Source organism: Azolla caroliniana, unplaced genomic scaffold (assembly GCF_043228905.1).
Source record: "Azolla caroliniana isolate FFs.n. ecotype wild unplaced genomic scaffold, voAzoCaro1.0.p SCAF_16, whole genome shotgun sequence".
NCBI classification, from domain to species: domain Eukaryota; kingdom Viridiplantae; phylum Streptophyta; class Polypodiopsida; order Salviniales; family Salviniaceae; genus Azolla; species Azolla caroliniana.
Genome location: NW_028230451.1, coordinates 1,742,010 through 1,760,783, shown reverse-complemented (window position 1 = coordinate 1,760,783; position 18,774 = coordinate 1,742,010). Strand labels below are relative to the sequence as shown.

The window sequence follows — 18,774 nt, the reverse complement described above, 5'->3', positions numbered from 1 at the left end:
ACAATCACACATGCAGCCTAGAAGAATGAGGCCTGTTTATTGTCTCAATATAGTTACAAAAACTCTCTTTGTTGATTTTTTTGGCCTCAAAAATTGGTATCTGTTTGTATGTATATACATATACGAATGCACTTTCTTCTGGAGATTGTCATAATAAAGAAGACATGGAAGCACTACTTGTATCTAGTTATATAAAATACTAGCACCATGACAATGTATGATGAAGAATTGAATATAATTGTATTTCTTATATACATTACTATACTTGAAAATAGTTTCTGATGCGTAATTCCCTAGCTTACTTTATCTGCTGATAGTGTGTTGGGTTGGTTTTGATCTTGAGAAACGCTAAATGCCCTCTCTATCAAATGGATTGGACATTGGTTCTGAATAGATTGATCATGAGGGAGGCAGAAAGAATGTGGGTGGCAAGATCTGAAATGGGTGAACAAGGGCTGATTAGATCTCTCGGCAATATCTACTTGGCTATAGAGACCATTCCTAACCACACCATAAAGTGAGCTATTTGAGCTTGATTCCAAGAAGATCTTGCTACTAATCTCCCATGATGAGGATTCATTCCTCAGAAAGAATGTTTCCATAGCATTTAATCCATGCTTAGTCATGAGTTGCCATGACGACGAAGAAGATGGTGATGTTGTCATGAATCGCTTCCTTAATAGATCAAGCACATCCAGAGACCATTGACATGGCCTGATCAATAAGCTAGTTACCAAAGCACCACCTCTATAATAGTGTTGCTCATCAATATCACCAGATTCACCATTACCATAACTGTTACTTATATTCAGGCTATCATCTGAGAAAACTACCATGTTGTAATTATCACCATATCTCTCTGATACTTGAAGCTCCATGGACATATTGGTGAAGATGACAGTTTTGTCATCCCCATCTATCCACCATATCCAATCAGCACTAGCTAATCCCCGATCCGAGGAAAGTCTATTATCAGATCTATTAATATCTTCATCTTCTGCTGAATCATCAGATTTCAACATATTCATGGCTTGCTTCACAGCTCTGTGGATACTTGTCAATTTTTGTGCCATGATATAATTGTAGTCATTCATTCCCCCATCTTTCCGATCATCATTGTATGGATTCGGATGCATTTTCTTGTTCTTAATATAATTATAATGCATCTCGATCCCGTGCAAGCGGCAATACTCCATCGTGTTCTGGATCGATCTGAGAGCGAAGTTGCGATACGGCTGGAGCTCATCAGAGCTCGAGGAGCGGCAAGCTTGTGGTAATGTTGGATTACTAAGAGGTGTGAGAAGAAGCTGAATTTGGGGCTTAATTAGTGAATCTTTGGAAATGATGGAGTGATGAGCGATTGAAGACTCCAGTTGCGAAGTGCGGATAATTGGGGGGTCCTGATCTGCATTTCTGTGGTGGGCAGGGAGATGATGATGATGATTATATCGATGATCTGATGAGACAGAAGACATGTTATTGATCAATATGGCATTGAAGAGGATTCTGCGGCCACGCTGGAGCTGGCGCAGATCATCCAATGGACTGGCCATCTCACCCCCACTCAGGCAGCTCCGCAGGAATAACATGGTGAGTATCCCACCCACCAGGCTGATCCGCACATCGTAACACAGCTTCTGTATCCGCCTCCGCCTCATCATCATCACGTTATTACTCACCAGCAGATCGCTCGCTGATCCCGTGCTCTGCTTCATCATCATAAGCTTTTTGGCTCTGTTGAGTTGAATGACGATGATTATTATGATTTTCCCGATCAGATCTCCTCTTGATCTCTTGCAGATGTATGATGCCCGGGCAATCGCAGATCATATGAATTTCATTGCAATTTCATGGAATTCCCCTGCGCCCAAATCAATTCTCGGTTCTGCAATAATTAGATAGTTGATTTGAAATCAATATAGAAACCATTCCCACATTTAATCAACTGCTTAATAACTAAGGTTAATTCTGTGTGTCGGGTCAATTAAAAAACTCTTGAAACGATTTTACATAGCTGAACTTGAGAAGCTTATCATTCTTTGACACAATGTTTGATCGGTGTTTTATAAGATTAGTGGTTCACTGTTAAGCTAATTATGTAGCTTCACAATGCATTTGATCAGCAGATGGTATGTATCAATCGTCGGCATTGATCTCCAGATGAATCGCCCATCAAATATAACAGTCAATGACACGATTTACTTCAATGACCCACATTAATTAACGTTAATGGCCTATAATTATAGCTTAGTGACCCAACATTAAGCTTAATGACACATGATTGAGGCGAATGATGCGCCCGATGAGTAGGATTAAAGACACCCAATATGGTTAAAGCTTAATGACACCCATGAGTAAAACTTAATGACGCCCAAGTTTGAAGATGAATGACCAACAGATGATTAGGAGTTACGAACCTGTGATTATCGTTGATCAAGTGATAATCAACGGATGATTCGACGACAGAGAAGATTCCATTATGACAGATAAATCACACACATTGTTCTTGAGCTTAAACACCTAGAATATAGAGAAGACACAAATTAGATCCTGATTTATGATCTAGCAGCCTTGCAGGTGCACAAATTGGATGTCAATATGATATTAAAAATGCATTAATAGTCTGAGTATTGATGCTAATTACCTTCCTTAATGTGCAAAGCATAGATCAGAATATGATGCTACTAATTATATTCTAGCAGCCTAATCACCAAGAATATAGAGAAGACAAAATTAGATCCTCGTTTATGATTTAGAAGCCTTGCAGGGTGCACAAATTGGATCTCAACAAGATATTAAAAATGCCTAATAGTATGAATAGGATGCTAATTACCTTCCTTAATGTGTATGTATATATATACATAATACACACTATTCATATACATACATATATGTATGTATGTATGTATGTATGTATATACATACATATATACATACACATATATATACACACATATATGATATATATACATACATACACACTATTGATTGACCAATTCATTCATTTTGTTTTTGTTTTTTTACCCTTCTTTGTTTTCTCTTCTTTCTATAATCTTTCTTTTGACTTTGATTTGGAGGGGAGGAGGGACATATAAGTCACCAAAAGTCTTGACCCTTGAGCAACCTCCCCTAATTAGCTAACAAACACCCCTTCCCAAAACACCATTCACTAAAAACAATCTTACATATTGGTCGATCCTTTTATCTCTAGATCAGATCATTTGAAGAGTCACTCGGGGAGGGAAGGGATGGGGGGAGCCTAGGGCCGTGTTTGAAACCATTGTATGACCTTATTGGTCTCGACATTTGGCCAACCAATGGTTATAATGCGAATGGGACTTTGTAGGGAGGGGAGCTTTCAAAGAGGGCTCTTGTTCCGAGACTTCAATCGCAATCTCGCGAGCAACAGCGCGCCAAGAAGACTACAACCCATTTCTTTAATTGTGGGCTCCCCCTCCCCATTCCTCTTGCACTACTTCGTTTGCCCAAGTCTTACCATGGAATCGATAGAAAAATGAAAAAGGTCATATAGATCTCGACTAGATGTCCTTTTCTCATTTCTCTCAACCCACCCATAGTAGCTACATTAAGGCAATAATACCTTCAGATGTGGTTCATCAATCGCCCTCCTCCCTCCTCCCCCCTTACCCCATCAAGAGTTCCATTTCAACAATCAAGAAGAAAAACGTCAACATTTTGAAATTTTGAGAGACTTATTTATAAATCTCTTGTCGTCGTCTCTCGATACTCTTTAATGGTAAGAGTGATGTCAATAAAACACCAACAATGCATTTGAACCATCGTTCAGTTGGTTCAACCCCCGCTCCCAAGAGAGCACGACAAGTGTTTGGTCTCCTCCTCTTATTTAATCAAATCCTTATTTCTTTGATAATACATCATCATTACCTTCGTTCTCGCTATAGCCATTTACTTTTAAAAAAAAAGGTTGTCTTGTTTAACTTGTTTTTGTATGCCACATTGATCAACCACATAAAGTTTGGCATTCCATCATATATTTATTAGTAATCCATGCATCGTGCGTAGGAAATTTTAAAAAATGCACTTTTTTAATGTATATGAAAAAGGTGAGAAGCACATGGGTAGCTAAATGAAACAACTCATTGTAATATAATGTGATCGATAAAATCATAATTACAACATTAAAAAAAGGTAATGTTGGAACTGGGACGAAGGATATAAACATTTACAACTAGCATCACATGACTAATGGCATTTTATAGCTACTTTAATTACATATGCATGCTTTGAGAGAGGTTGCTATCTAGATTTTAAGATTGCTAAACGAGCAATTCTAAATGACAAGACTAGCCTCGACATAATCATGACAAGGATATATATTTTCACGCCCCTCATCTTTTGGCCAAAAATATGAAAAGTATTTTCACTTGAGGGGTGCAGCATATGAGCCCTCCTAATAACACACAAAAAGGAAAAGAAAGAAACATCGTCTCTTTGCTGGCTATGCATTGTAAAATAATTGGAGATAGCTGGATTCTTTCTTTTTAAATGAACTTTATAATGATTAAGGCTTGGAAAGTATAGATGAAGCTTCACTTCAATGGTCGAGTTTAAAAAAAGGTGAACATGGTCGAGTCGTACCAAATAGATATTTCATGATCTTGATGTATTTGTCCTCAAGGCTTGCAGGATATTCTATTCTTCAACCCATTCTTTGTAAGAAACCTCCTTTGATGCTCGTATTCTCTTGGAGTATATTCCATTTCATGTAAATAATGAACTTTTTCCTCGAAAGGGAACCTCTAGCCTTTTGTATCAACTTTTTCTTCGGTATACATATATTTTTGCATTGTTAACCATGAACTTTACACATTGCATACATAAGACAACTTGGTGCATTTGTTGTGTATATGAATGTATTAGTGTATTACGAAGATGAATTAGCAGTAAAAACAACTCGTTATTATTTTTATGAAAACGTTCAATAATATAAAGAAATAGGCCCGTTTTTTCTTCCTCAAATTTAGGCTTTACCATAACATTTCAAACTAGGGTTCTCAAAACAATGAGCCAACAACAATCTAGGTGTTCACGTCTATTATTTTGTTAAAATCTAGGATAATATCCTTTTACTTAGATGTAGCACACTTAATACTTAGTTTGTATTCATGGGAGTTTAATTCTATTACTTTCTTAATCTTTGCGGGATAATAGACTTTATTAATTAATCTAATAAACACACACACACATATAATATATATATATATATATATATTCTTATTAGAAGGATTGTGTTTCATGTATTTCACCAAGCTATAAACATGTTTGTGATAACATAAACCATAGAAAAATATTGAATCATCTCTCTCTAACCATCTCTCTTAGGGCAAATCGTCTTCTTGTACATAAGTAACAAATGAATCGAGTTGGAAAAATGCCAATGACCCATCCATCCAATGTGCTCCTAAGATCCACAAAAACTTTAGGGGGAGGAACTTATGAAGGACAAATGATTTCGTTCATGCAAATTGTATGCCAAATTACATTCAAATTATTGTGCACAACATGATTCAATGATATCTCCAACATATTTCTTGACTAAATACATTTAAAATCAATTTCCCTACCAATGGTTGTACAGAACATGATCTGACAATATTTTCAAGGTACTTCTTAATTAAATTTGTCAAGAAGTAAACTCACTACAAAATTACTTTCAAGACATTTTCAAACTATCTACATTTAGACATAATAGTCTCATAATCCCATGAAAATGCAAATATTAAGTTCTAGAAGTTAAAATGGTCTACGTATTCAAATAGAGTATTTTTTATGTCTTATATACGGCACAAGGTTTGCAAATGGTCACTTGCAAAGAAAAACTCTTATAGAATGTCATTTTGACGGTTCCCCCATGCTATAGTGTGTCCTCTATTAATAATTAGTAAATGTTCAATGCATTCTAGAAGGAATAATTATATTGTTAGCCGGGTCTAAATATGGAACAAAGTATGAAAAGCTTGATTCTTGACTCTCCACTCTCTTAATCATCGAAAGAAGTAAGAAATTCATGAACTACCATTTGCTATGATCAAGGCTACTAGCCTAGGTACACTAAAATGTCAAAATGTGTAGCTTGTCAATGTCGAAACTCCATTAAAAGTAATTTGTGCATGCTTCTACGGTTCTACCCATGGTTTTTGGGTCAAATTCATTCTTTTGCTTTACCTCATTTGTATGTAGAAAAACAATAAACCTCTTGCTAGTAATCATTGACACATTGACAAACATTTCTGTCCCACCCTTTCAAATTTTGACCAGTCAGAAGAGCATTATATATTTGGCCTCAATGGCTATTGTTTTAAAAAGCTTATGTCAATGAAAATTCATGGAAATGTCATATATTAGTTTGGGGTCCATCAAGGTCATAACCTTGGGTTTTACAATGGTTGGGGACTTGGTCAAATGTTTGATGTTGAAATCAAATTCCACGTGTAGCCTTCAATCTCCACTCCCAACCTTTCTTAAGAGACGCTACTTTTCCTATATAAATCAATGAATGTGGACAATTCGCCACAATAGCAACAATTTCAATTCTTCATTCTTAGGAATGTGATATTTACCATACACCTAAAACCTCGAATCCCTTTGGAACATTATATGTCATATACTATGGTACTAAAGATGATGACATTTTATAAATTGAAATAATAAGGACATCTTATTATTTCAATAACAATTTATGCATGTCCATACGATAATTACTGAATGGCTAGAAAAACATCTTGCAAAGGCAACTTTAGATTGAACATTGGAAACTTCATGCATTATTATAACAATATCATGGGAATTTTTGCTCATCACATAATGAAATGCATGTTGTTTGACATTTACGCCGCACATGAACATCCCAACGCAACTTTTATGGGCCAACGTAATAACAAGCTAAAAGTTATGGATCTCTATTGAAATACCTAGACATGTATAATATGGATAAGAAAGTGGCACATAAAAAAGGTGCAAAAATATAATGTATAGAAGATCTTACTTTAATGATTGTATAGGCCCAACAAGACATATTCTTAGACATATATGATTCCATCATGACTGGACGTTTCTAAACATGTATATGTTTATAATGGGGAGAGATGAAAATATGAAAATATCGATAAACCAATACAATCGATGTAAAATGAAGTTTAAGACAAGATTTATCATGCCTTTGTGAACATAATTCATGCCTTCCTAAAGTATATATCATGTTTTTTTTTCCAAAAGGGGTTACTTTCCCATTAGTTAGGAGAGATTTTTATAGAAAAACTATACACATAAATCAAGGATCACCCCTGGCCAAGTTCAAGAATATGATACTATGCACATATCCTTCCATACTTTCTACTTAATGTAAGTAGGTACCTAGAGCTATAAACTAGTGACATTCATCGTTGGCCAATGGGAGCCCAATCCACCTCGGGTCGTTTCCTCCTTGCGTCACCATCGGTGTGTTCCTCCATTATTTCCAAAAGCGTAAACAAGCAATGACCATATGAGTGGGCACAAACCTCGTCCAACTGCCCCTCATAGGCAGCTGATAATCACGAACCAATTATTCATAATCAATTCCTTCGGGGGAGTACCAAATCTTGGAAGACCTTTAGGCAACATGCTTTTCCACACATACCAAAGGGTGAAGCCTACGATAAACATTGCAATCTCCCCGAAACGAGGGGATGTGGTCTTCAAGGCTTTGTCAAATCGGGTCTTCACGAGTTTACCTCTTGTGCATTCATAGCACCAGTTGCCTATGTTGAAGGCGTTCGTTCAACTATCAGCCAAGGGATTGATCCAGGCCACTATGTTCCACGATGTTGTCCCTTCCACTTCCTAGGCAACTAGGAGGCGAGTCAATCTATCCCATACCCTCTAAGCTTGAGGCCAATCCCACAAACAATGTCTCCAAGTCTTGATAGGTGCAAGATAGAGCGGGCAAGCTATTCAACCTCCTTGTTTACCTATCCATTCTCCAATAGGGACCACGTTGTTGTGAGGATTTTCGACTATGGTGAGAAAATCAAGTGGGACAAATAAAACGGGGATGTGCAACATTGCACATGCACTTAGTAATTGTAAATGAGAATAAGAAAACAAATGTAAAAGGAAAGGGGAAATGTTAGGTGCTAAAGTACACCACAAAAGTTCATGATGTGTAAATGTGATGTGCACGTAGGTGCATGTGCACACGTAGAAAAGAGGAGTGCATGGAAGGGTATAATAAGTTGTAGGCATGGTGGTGTGTGTGTGTGTGAAAATGAGAGGAGAGGGAGTTAAGGCCCCATCAATCCCTCCTCCTAAAATCAAGGCAAATATTCCTCTTTGAAAAAGAGTAGAATATTTGGCCTCTCTTTTGTAATAAGCTTACCCTTTTCCACTATAAAAAGGGGTGAGGAGGCACCATTCAGAGGGTTGCGATTTTGTCGTTAGAGGTAGACCGTTAGGGTATTTCTTCTTCATCTTATCCATATTTCGTTTTAGGGTTTTCCTTTGGTCATCGTGGTTACCGTAGTAGTTAAGAAGGTTTAGGGTTTCCTTCTCTCTATGTTTAGTCATTATTGTTTCTTCTAGTTGTGCTTGGGTCCGGCCTAATTGGCTGCGATTGTAATCATTTTGTGGCTTTGTGCCTTATAATGGAATTAGTTTCATAAACCTTGCCGATTTACCACCAAAAGTATATATCATGTTTTAGTTTCAAGCTTGGTGACACAATGAGCATTACAATGTATGTGAAGTTTTTATCGAGAAACTCCAGAATATGCTAAAATGAAGTGTTATATGTTGCATATGTTAGTGAGCCAATGTATGTGAAGATTTTATCTAGAATTTTTAGAATATGCTAAAATGAAGTGTTATATGTTGCATATCCCAATGAGCATTCATTCTTCTATGAATATATGATGGTCTTCTATGGATACATATATGATGGGTGAGAGGACTAGACATCACTCTACATACAAAAGAAAGCATTGAGGGAGTTAAAGGCAAGTGGAATTGGGCAAAACTACAATAAATATAAATTTTGTCTCAAGAAGAACCACATAAAACTAAAGTGCTTTTTGGCTATGACAAGGACATAAAGACGTAATGAAATAAGTTATTTTCCATGATTGAATTGACATAAAAATGCAAAACATGTGAATATAAGAGTCGGTGGAGTTGGTGGTCTTAGATTAATCCATAAATATGGATCCTCCATATGAATGTGAAAGGTTACACTTAAAGCTCTAAGAAATAGTTAAGTTAGCAAGATATCTCCCCTCGTAACACAACCTAATTGACTGCTCAAATGGCAATTCACTTAGATAAGTTGATATCCAATCAAACATAAGTTTGGATAATATACTATTGTTCATTTAAATGCCATCTTTAGACACACTTCATGTTCATTATGAAATAGTAGAGCACATTTGTGGGAAATCCAATTACTTTAGTGATTGTCTTTGATGTATGAAAATCATATGAAATGTGTTTCATCCTTCTTCATTTAAACATTGTAGAGATTGCATTATCATGGATGCTTGCTCACAAGATGTGCTCTTCAATTTGTTTGTCTTTCTAACTTGACAATGAGATTTTAAATGTAGTTATTGGCCTTTTGCTAGATGGAGATCAAAGCAACTTTTGAGAGACTAGGGAATACCACATGAATATGTCAAATGCTTATTTCCATCAAAAGTAGCACAAAAATCCCCATATAAGGAGGGTGGGTCCATGCTAAACTCTTGGCAATATAGAATTTAAGAAATTTAAATAGCTAAATTAACAAAAAGTATGACAATTTGATAAAGCTTTATATGTTGATACAAATTTTCACACGTGTATGGACTTCTGAGATTGGTGATATGTTTCTCTATACAAAAAAATTTCTAACAATTGCAATGCATCATGTCATATTTACTCTCCGAAGCACATTAGTTAGGTAAAGTGTCTTTACAGTCCAATATGTACACCAATAATGTAATCATAGACACTCAACAATTCTATCTACCACATTACCCTATCTGGCACATGTTGGGAAAACATGTCCCTCCGGATGGGAAGGAGAACACGACCCAAATTAGTCATATTCGAAGGAAAAGAAAGACCAAACCCAGATCCGGATTGAGTTCAGATAGGCATCTGAAAAAGGCCACATATGTAAATAGGTTTTGTGTTACGCCTATTTAGGCCATATTTGTAAATAGTCCTAAGTTGTATAGGTATAAAGATAACTAGGGCAAAACTTTTATATCTGTGTGTGAGAACTTAGAGTTTTACATACCGTTGTAATTGTGAGGGAGAGAGAAGCGTAGAGCATCTTTGTTGTAACCGCACGTAGGCGAAGAAGATGAGCTCGAGGTCATTGCCTGTGAGTCTCATTGTATTGCCTCTCATAGTGAACTATTCGAAGTCTGTGGGCTCCCGTGGTTTTTTACCCGTTTGGGGTTTTCCACGCTAACATCCCATGTCTCCGTGTAAGTGAATCATTTTCTGATTTTTTGTTTTCTCCCATTTGTACTTAAATCTCGGTTGTGGCCGAGACCCCATTTTACATCAAAGTGGTATCAGAGCGAAGGTTCATTACCCTCAAGAGAAAGAAAATGGAAGACACAATCAGGGGAATGTTCAAGCTAACTAGCTCCAACTACTCAGTGTAGGAGTTGAAGATCAGAGACATGTTGGTATGGAAAGCTCTTTGGTTGTCGGTGCAATATGAGAATACCAAGCCCGACAAGATCGATGCATCAACTTGGGAAGTCATGCATTTGAAGGCCGCAACGTACATAAGATGTTTTATAGACATGAATCTATACAACAACTTTAATGAAGAGAACAAAGCAGATGTTCTCTAGGAGAAGATTGGTATTACATTCGAAAATAAAAATGTCGTGAATAGAGTCTCAGTTTTCAGGAAGATCGTGAGACTCCAGTATAAGGATGGCTCCAACATGGTGGAGCACCTAAATGCCTTCCTGGGATTGATCAACCAAACCACCTCCCTGGAAGTATCTCTAGCCGATGAGATATTAGCATTATTGCTGCTAGGATCCTTTCCGGACAACTAGGAGATGCTAGTTGTCATCTTAGGCAACACCAGACCGGAAGGGAAGCCCTTATCCCTAGAGAAGGTGAAGTTGAGCCTGCTGAATGAGGAAGCTCGTCGGAAGTATAGAGAGGCAATATCCGACCCGAAGGCTTGAGTCATGGAAGGTGACACAAATCGGGAAAGAGGCAAGAATAGAAGTCCCCAGAACCAAGAGAAGTCAGGGAGAAGGTTGAAGTCAAGGGGGAGGCTCACGTGCTTCTATTGTGGGAAGCCGAGCACTTCCAGAAAAATTTCCAACACTATTAGAAGGATAACGGGGGAGTTGATGGTGTAGAACCGAAGTAAATCCCGGACAGAAAGAACACTTCAACAATCGCTGCGAGTGAAGAGGAGTTGTTGTTCATTAGTGAAAAAAATGAAGTCAACCTTGTCGGCGAAGAATCGACATGGGTGGTCGATTCCGGTGCATCATTTCACTTGACCCCAAATAGAGGATGCTTCTCATAATACAAGACAGGAGATCATGGATATGTGAAGATGGGAAATGACGCCACATGCAAAATAATCGGGATAATAGATGTACATTTGCTGACATCGATAGACTGCAAAATGGTGCTCAAAGTTGTTTGCCATGTTCTGGACATAAGATTGAATCTGATATCAACTGGACGGCTCGATGACAAAGGCTACAGTGGTACCTTCTAGAACAACACTTGGAAATTCTGCAAGGGAAGCTTAATTGTGGTCTGTGCCCAAAAGCAAAGTATGTTATATGTGTTGCATGCACAACTGAACAAGGACCAAGTAAATGCGGCAGCCGACACAATCGGAGAGTTGTGGCATAAGAGGTTGTGTCACATGAGCCAGAAAGGAATGCAAATGCTAGCAAAAAAAGAACTCCTGTCGGAGATGAGGAAAGTGCATTTGGACAAATGCCCTAATTGATTGGCCGGAAAACATAATAGGGCCTCCTTTTGCCCTAGACCTCTCGATGAGAAGAAAGAGCGATTTGGAACTTGTGCATGCAGACTTATGCCAAGTGGATGCAAAGTCACATGCTAGTGCACAATATTTTGTGACCTTCATAGATGACTACAGTCGGAAACCATGGGTCTCCACACTAAAGACAAAGGACTAGGTGTTGTCCGTCTTCAAAGAATTCTAGGCAAGAGCGGAGAGAGAGTCCGGACAAAAGTTGAATGCCATCCGGACAGACAATGGAGGAGAATACCGAGGGGAATTTCAGGAATATTATTGGTCTCAAGGAATCCAGTTGGAATACACAATGTCGAAGACCCCGAAGCTAAACGGCATGGCCAAGAGAATGAACCGGCCTATGATGGAGGGAGTCTGATGCATGCTGGCACATGCAAAATTACCGAAAACCTACTACGTTGTGGCTTTGAAGATGGATGTTTATGTGATAAACAAGTCTCCCTTAGTTCCTTTAGAATGTGATATCCCACAAAGGGTGTGGACGGGGAAGGATGTGTCATACCGGCATCTGAGGGTGTTCGGCTGCTTGGCCTATGTTCATGTAGCTAAGGACCAGAGAGGGAAACTCGATCCCAAGAACCGACCATGCATATTTCTCGAATACAAAGAAGACGAATTTGGCTATCGGTTATGGGACTTAGCTAAGAAGAAAGTGATTCAGAGTCGAGACATTATCTTTATGGAAGAAAAGACAGTTGCCGACTGGGGAAAAGAGAAGTCAGATACATCCTCCTGACCAGTCAGAAGTCGAACCCTGACTGAAGAACAAGGGGAGTTGAGCGAATTCGAACCGGGAATCGGATTGGTCGGAGGCCAGTCGAGAGTCGAATACAAACCAGTCGGTTGAATACGAACACGAGAGTTGACTGAGCAACGAGGAGAACAGGTCGAAAGAAGACAATTGGCCAAACGCGGATCCAAATCAGACTTAGAAGAAGAGCCAACATAAGAAGTTGAACAGGAGTTGACTACGTTGAATGGAGGCAGAAGATATCCCTTAAGAGAGAGAAGAGCCCCTCGAAGATTCCCGGATGAAGAGTGAGTGGTCTTAACCGGATGAGGGGGCCGAAAAACTTCGAGGAAGCAAAGAGGGACCCCCACAACAGAAAGTGGCTGAGTGCCACACAAGACGAAATGGAGATTGCCTGCATGAGAACCACACATACGAGCTGACGGAGTTGTCGAAAGGAAAGAGGGCACTTCGGAACAAGTGGGTGTACAAGCTAAAACCGAGAGATGACGGGAATTCACCTAGATATAACACAAGAATTGTCGTAAAAGGCTTTCGACAAAAGAAGGGTGTAGATTTCGATGAATTATTTGCCCCGATGGTCAAGATGACATCCATCTAGATAGTGTTGAGCATTGCGGCTAGCATGGACCTCAAAGTCGAACAGTTGGATGTCAAGAGGACGTTTTTGTATGGTAATCTCGAAGAGGATATATACATGCTGCAAACGAAAGGATTCGTCGAGAAGGGAAAGGTGGACCTGGTATGTCGGTTGAAGAAGAGTCTCTACGGACTGAAGCAAGCGCCCTGGCAGTGGTACTAGAAGTTCAAATCCTTCATGTTAGAACACGACTTCAACAAGACGCATGTTGACCACTACATTTTGTGAAGAGATATGACAAAGGAGAATTCCTCATCCTCCTGCTATATGTTGATGACACGATGATTGTCGGTCAGGACCCGAGGAAAATTGGAAGCTTAAAGAAGGCCCTAAGCAAGTCATTCACAATGAAGGACATGGATATGGCAAAGCAAATACTAGAATGCACATTGTCCGAGACCGGACAAAGAAGTTGTTGTGGTTGTCACAAGAAAAATACGTGACAAAAGTTCTCTAGAGATTATGCATGGACAACGCGAAACCGATCGGTTCGACACTTTCGACAAAGTTTAAGTTGTATGGGAGACAAAGTTCGAGAAAGCTGAGATGATGAAGGTACCCTGTGCCTCAACAGTCAAAATCCTCATGTACACAATGGTGTGTAGCAAGCCGAACATCGGATATGTAGTCAAAGTCGTTAGTTGATTCATGAGCAATCCTAGCAAAGAGCATTGGGCAACGGTCAAGTGGATACTCTGGTACCTGAAAGCATCTTGAGCACGTGCCTCCGATTTGGCTCAAGTAATCCCATATTAGAACGTTTTACATACTCGAACATGTTGGCCGATGTAGATACCAGTCGACCGACATCCGAGTATATAATGACTTATGCTGGGGGAGTCATGTCATGGTAGTCGAGGCTACAGAAGGCTGTGGCGTAGTTGACCACGGAAGCGGAGTATATGGTAGTTGCCGAAGTTAGCAAGGAGATAATTTGGATGAAGGAGTTCATCAGAGAGTTGGTGAATCGGCAAGAAGAATTCCTACTCTACTGTGACAACCAAAGCGCCATCCACCTTGCAAAGAATGGCGCCTACCACTCGAGGACCAAGCACATCCAAAGGAGATACCATTGGCTTTGGGAGCTACTAGAAGAAAAGGAATTTGCTTTGATGAAGATCAACACAATGAAGAACGGATCAGACATGTTGACGAATATGTTGTCGGTAGAGAATCTGGACACACGTCGACATCGGGTCGGATTGACGAATCACCCCATGTTAGAGTGAAGGAGGAGTTTGTTGGGAAAACACGTCCCTCTGAATGGGAAGGAGAACATGTCAAGCCGGATTAGTAGGATTCGAAGGAAAAGAAAGACCGGATCCGGATTGGCGTTCGAATTGAGTTTGGATATGCATCCAAAAAAGGCTACATATGTAAATAGGTTCTGTGCTGCAACCTGCGCTTATTTAGGCCATATTTGTAAATAGTCCTAAGTTGTATAAATATAAGGATAACTAAGGGAAAACTTTTATGTGTGTGTGTGAGATCGTAGAGTTTTACAGACTGTTGTAATCGTGAGGGAGAGAGAAGCGTAGAGCATCTCTGTTGTAACCGCTTGTATGCGAAGAAGACGAGCTCGAGGTCATTGCCTGTGAGTTTCATCGTATTGCCTCTCATTGTGAATTGTTCGGAGTCTATGGGCTCTTGTGGTTATTTTACTCCTTTGGGGTTTTCCACGCTAACATCTTGTGTCTCCGTGTAAGTGAATCATTTTCTGATTTTCTCCCCTTTGTACTTAAATTAGTGGTGGTTGAGACCCCATTGTACATCAACACACTCCTAAGTCCTCTCTATTTATCATTGAACTCCTCTAAACCCAATACTAATCATGAACAACAAAAAGATATTGCAATCTTCATATAGTCCAAGACCACCAATTTGTGTACTCACTCATTTTGGAAATTGTGCAAATAAAACATTGATCATGATGTGTCCAAATCATATTACGCAGGTTTCTGTAAGGTCTAAGGATTCCACTCAACTCGATCAGAGTACAAGACCATTTCTTAAACCACGGTGTTGTGAAGATTTCCGGCTACGGTGAGAAAACTAGGAGGGACAAATAAAATGGGGATGTGCAACATTGCACATGCACTTGTAAATTTGTGTAATAAGAATAAGTAAACAAAATGTAATGGGAAGGGTAATAATCTAAGGTGCAAAAGGTGCACCCTGAAGTTCGTAGAGGCATAAATGTGATGTGCACTTTGTATAGTAAAATGAGTAGTGGGCATTGAGAGTGAATGTGATAGGAGAGAGAGAGAGTTAAGGCCCGCCGATTTAAGATCAAGGGAGATATTCCCCATTAAATGAAAGGGGATTTGACTCCCTCTTGTAATGTGCTTACCCCTTACTACTATAAAAGGGAGTGAGGGGTCACTTGTGAAGGGGTTGCCTATTTTTGAGTGTGAAAGGTATACCACATAGTTATAGGGTTCTTCTTCTTCCCATTTCGGTTTAGGGTTAGGGTTTCCTTATTCATCTTCTTTACTTTACTTATCCAGTTAGGGTTTCTTGTAGTTGTTGGGTTTTGGCCTATGCTGCCATGGTTGTATTCGTTTGTGTTTTCTTAATATAACTTGTTGAGTATTTTGCCTCCATCCATCTCTTATTCAATCTTCATGTCATATTCATTCTCCTCTCCTCTTGAGATAAGCTTCCGTTTCGTGTCTTATTCCTTCTCCTCAACTCCCTAGTTCAAAACCCCTACGATCCCGCCTCGGATCCTACACGCGGTTGTGGAATATCGTGACAACGGTTATGAGTACAATGAAGTAATTGAGCAACAAATTCATTAAGCAACATTGTGTGTCTAGGGATGCTATCAAACAAAATATTTAGTGTGGAGCACAATGTGATGTACTCACCACTATTTGCAAATGTATAAACTATATAATCTTTAGTAGCAAATCAAAGAAAAAAGGAATGAAAATGTATACAAATTATATACCTTGAATCGTGGTTGGGAATGACTCTTTTTTTCACATTTGGGGGTATTCATTGCGAGTGAATGTTACAAATACCCAATTTATTGAATGACTAGCAATTTGTGGAATAAATTCATGTCTTGGGAGCCATAATCTTAGTCATTGATTCATGTACACTATAAAGTTGTACAATGTATATGGGACACATGGTATTATATATTTTTATCATTGTTACCATGAACTAAAAAGTTTGGCATTCCATTTTGTGATGGCTTTGACCTTTGTTGTGGAGAAACGGGGATACGAAGGGGATCATCATACGGTTGCATGGAAGCATATAACAACCCCTAAGTGCTTGTGGGGGCCGGGATTGCAATATTGGACTTATCTACAATATATTTGATATTGCAATACATGTCTTTTCACTCACAATCCCAACACTCGGGGGAAGTTGCAATATTGGACTTATCTACACATGTAATGGCTCACATATATTCATTATTGTACTTAGGGATCGGCAACGGTTCGGTTTAGGCTTAGCCGGTTTGGCCTGATCCAAGCCAAACCGGCTAAGCCTAAACCGTTTACAGGATCTCAAACCTGAGCCGAGCCGGTTCACAAACCGGTTTAGGCTAAACCGGTTTATGCTAAACCGGTTTAGAAACCTCCGTCTCTCTCTCTCTCTCTCTCTCTCTCTCCCTACCTCCCTCTCTCTCTCAGATGATCCCTCCCACTCTCTCTCACGTCTGTGGTCTCGACTCTCTCTCCCTCTCCCTCTCTCTCCCCTCTATGTAAATCCTCTCTCTCTCTCTCTCTCTCACGTCTATGGTCTCGACTCTCCCTCCCTCTCTCTCTCTCTCCCCTCTATGTAGTTCATCTCCCTCTCTCTCTCTCCCCTCTATGTAGTCTCTCTCTCTCTCTCCCCTCTATGTAGTTCCTCTCTCTCTCTCTCTCTCTCTCCCCTCTGTGTAGTCTCTCTGTCTCTCCCCTCTATGTAGTTCCTCTCTCTCTCTCTCTCTCCTTATATTTTGTCTCCCTCCCTCTCTCTCTCTCTCCTTGTTTGTGTAGTCTCTCTCTCTCTCTCTCTCCTTATATGTTGTCTCCCTCCCTCCCTCTCTCTCTCCTCGTTTGTGTAGTCTCTCTCTCTCTCTCTCTCTCCTTATATGTTGTCTCCCTCCCTCTGTCTCTCTCTCCTCGTCTATGTAGTTCTCCCTCCCTTACTCTCTCTCTCTTTCCCCTTGTCTGTTGTCTCTCTCCCCCTCTCTAAAGTTTATAAACGGCTTAAACGGTTTATCCGGCTTGAGCCGGTTTGGCGAGGCTCAAGCCAAGCCGAGCCGAGCTCAAACCGTTAAGGCAAGTTCAAGCCTAAACCGAGCCGCTAAACCGCTAAGCCGTTTTCAAGCCGGCTAAGCCAAACGGTTTAGGCTTGAGCCGAGCCATTGCCGATCCCTAATTGTACTACCTATGTTTTCCCTCACAATCCCTAGGCACTTGGGGGAAGTTGCAATATTGGACTTGTCAACTCATGGATTTTTGTTATTGCGAGACATGTGTTTGGACTCACAATTGTGGATATCTATAAGTCCCATATTTCATTTAGAATGTGGGTGTAAGACATGGGAGTTGGAAGACAATTAAGGCATCTTTGTGACAATTACTTGATGGAAGTGATCCACTTAAAATTCCTCACTATTCATATGTAGAACACTTGGTTGTCTGATGGCACGAAGGACCCTCTTTTTTTATATGGGTATCATCATCCAATAGAGAGCATAGTAATTCCTTACCGAAGGACTTGCTCATGTCTTGATTATTATGTAGGCATAGAAAGGAGAGATTTCTCTCTCAATTTAATAGTTTTTCGTCTCTAGGTCAAAGAGCTCACCTATAAAATATAACATTGATGCAAGGTCCTTTACTTGTATCTTGAAGAGCAACCACGGGGTGATTAATGTCTAAAAGGTCAAGCTAAATTTTTAGAAGTGTCTGTTAATCTCTTGTACCATTGCTCTATTGATATATAGTGATATCATTTAGGGATGGATTTCGTGAGGATGGAGGCATAGGGGTTTCAGGGATCTCCCGATAGTATAAGGATTTTGAAGATTCAAGAAACAGAGGGGGGAGGGACTTAAGGATTTTGCGAGGACGTATATATATAGTGGTTTCATGGATCTCACAGGTGTAAGGAAGCATACTAGCAGCAAAACATCAAGGGATTTCATTGGCAACACAGGAAGAGGTTGTATCGATTTATCAATCTCATGGGAGAATGGAGGGGGTATTGTATCGATCTCGAAATCGGAAGAAAAGGATTGGGGTTTCAAGTCAAGGTCATATATAATAATATATAGGGAAAAGTACCAGGATACCCCTGGAAGTTTGTCTATTTACCAGA

At 39.5% G+C, this 18,774-nt stretch overlaps 1 protein-coding gene across 1 annotated transcript; it reads right to left on the bottom strand.

Annotated features, from left to right (window-relative positions):
- Nucleotides 1–218: 218 nt before the first annotated feature.
- LOC147853497 (putative xyloglucan 6-xylosyltransferase 3) lies at nucleotides 219–2,833 on the bottom strand. The gene is made up of 3 exons (XM_087332094.1): nucleotides 2,645–2,833; nucleotides 2,418–2,520; nucleotides 219–1,885 (listed from the first exon to the last, which is right to left on the bottom strand). Exon 3 carries the CDS (start codon nucleotides 1,719–1,721, stop codon nucleotides 294–296), a length of 1,428 nt encoding a protein of 475 aa, XP_087188220.1. The 5' UTR covers nucleotides 1,722–1,885; nucleotides 2,418–2,520; nucleotides 2,645–2,833; the 3' UTR covers nucleotides 219–293.
- Between the last annotated feature and the right edge of the window lie 15,941 nt (nucleotides 2,834–18,774).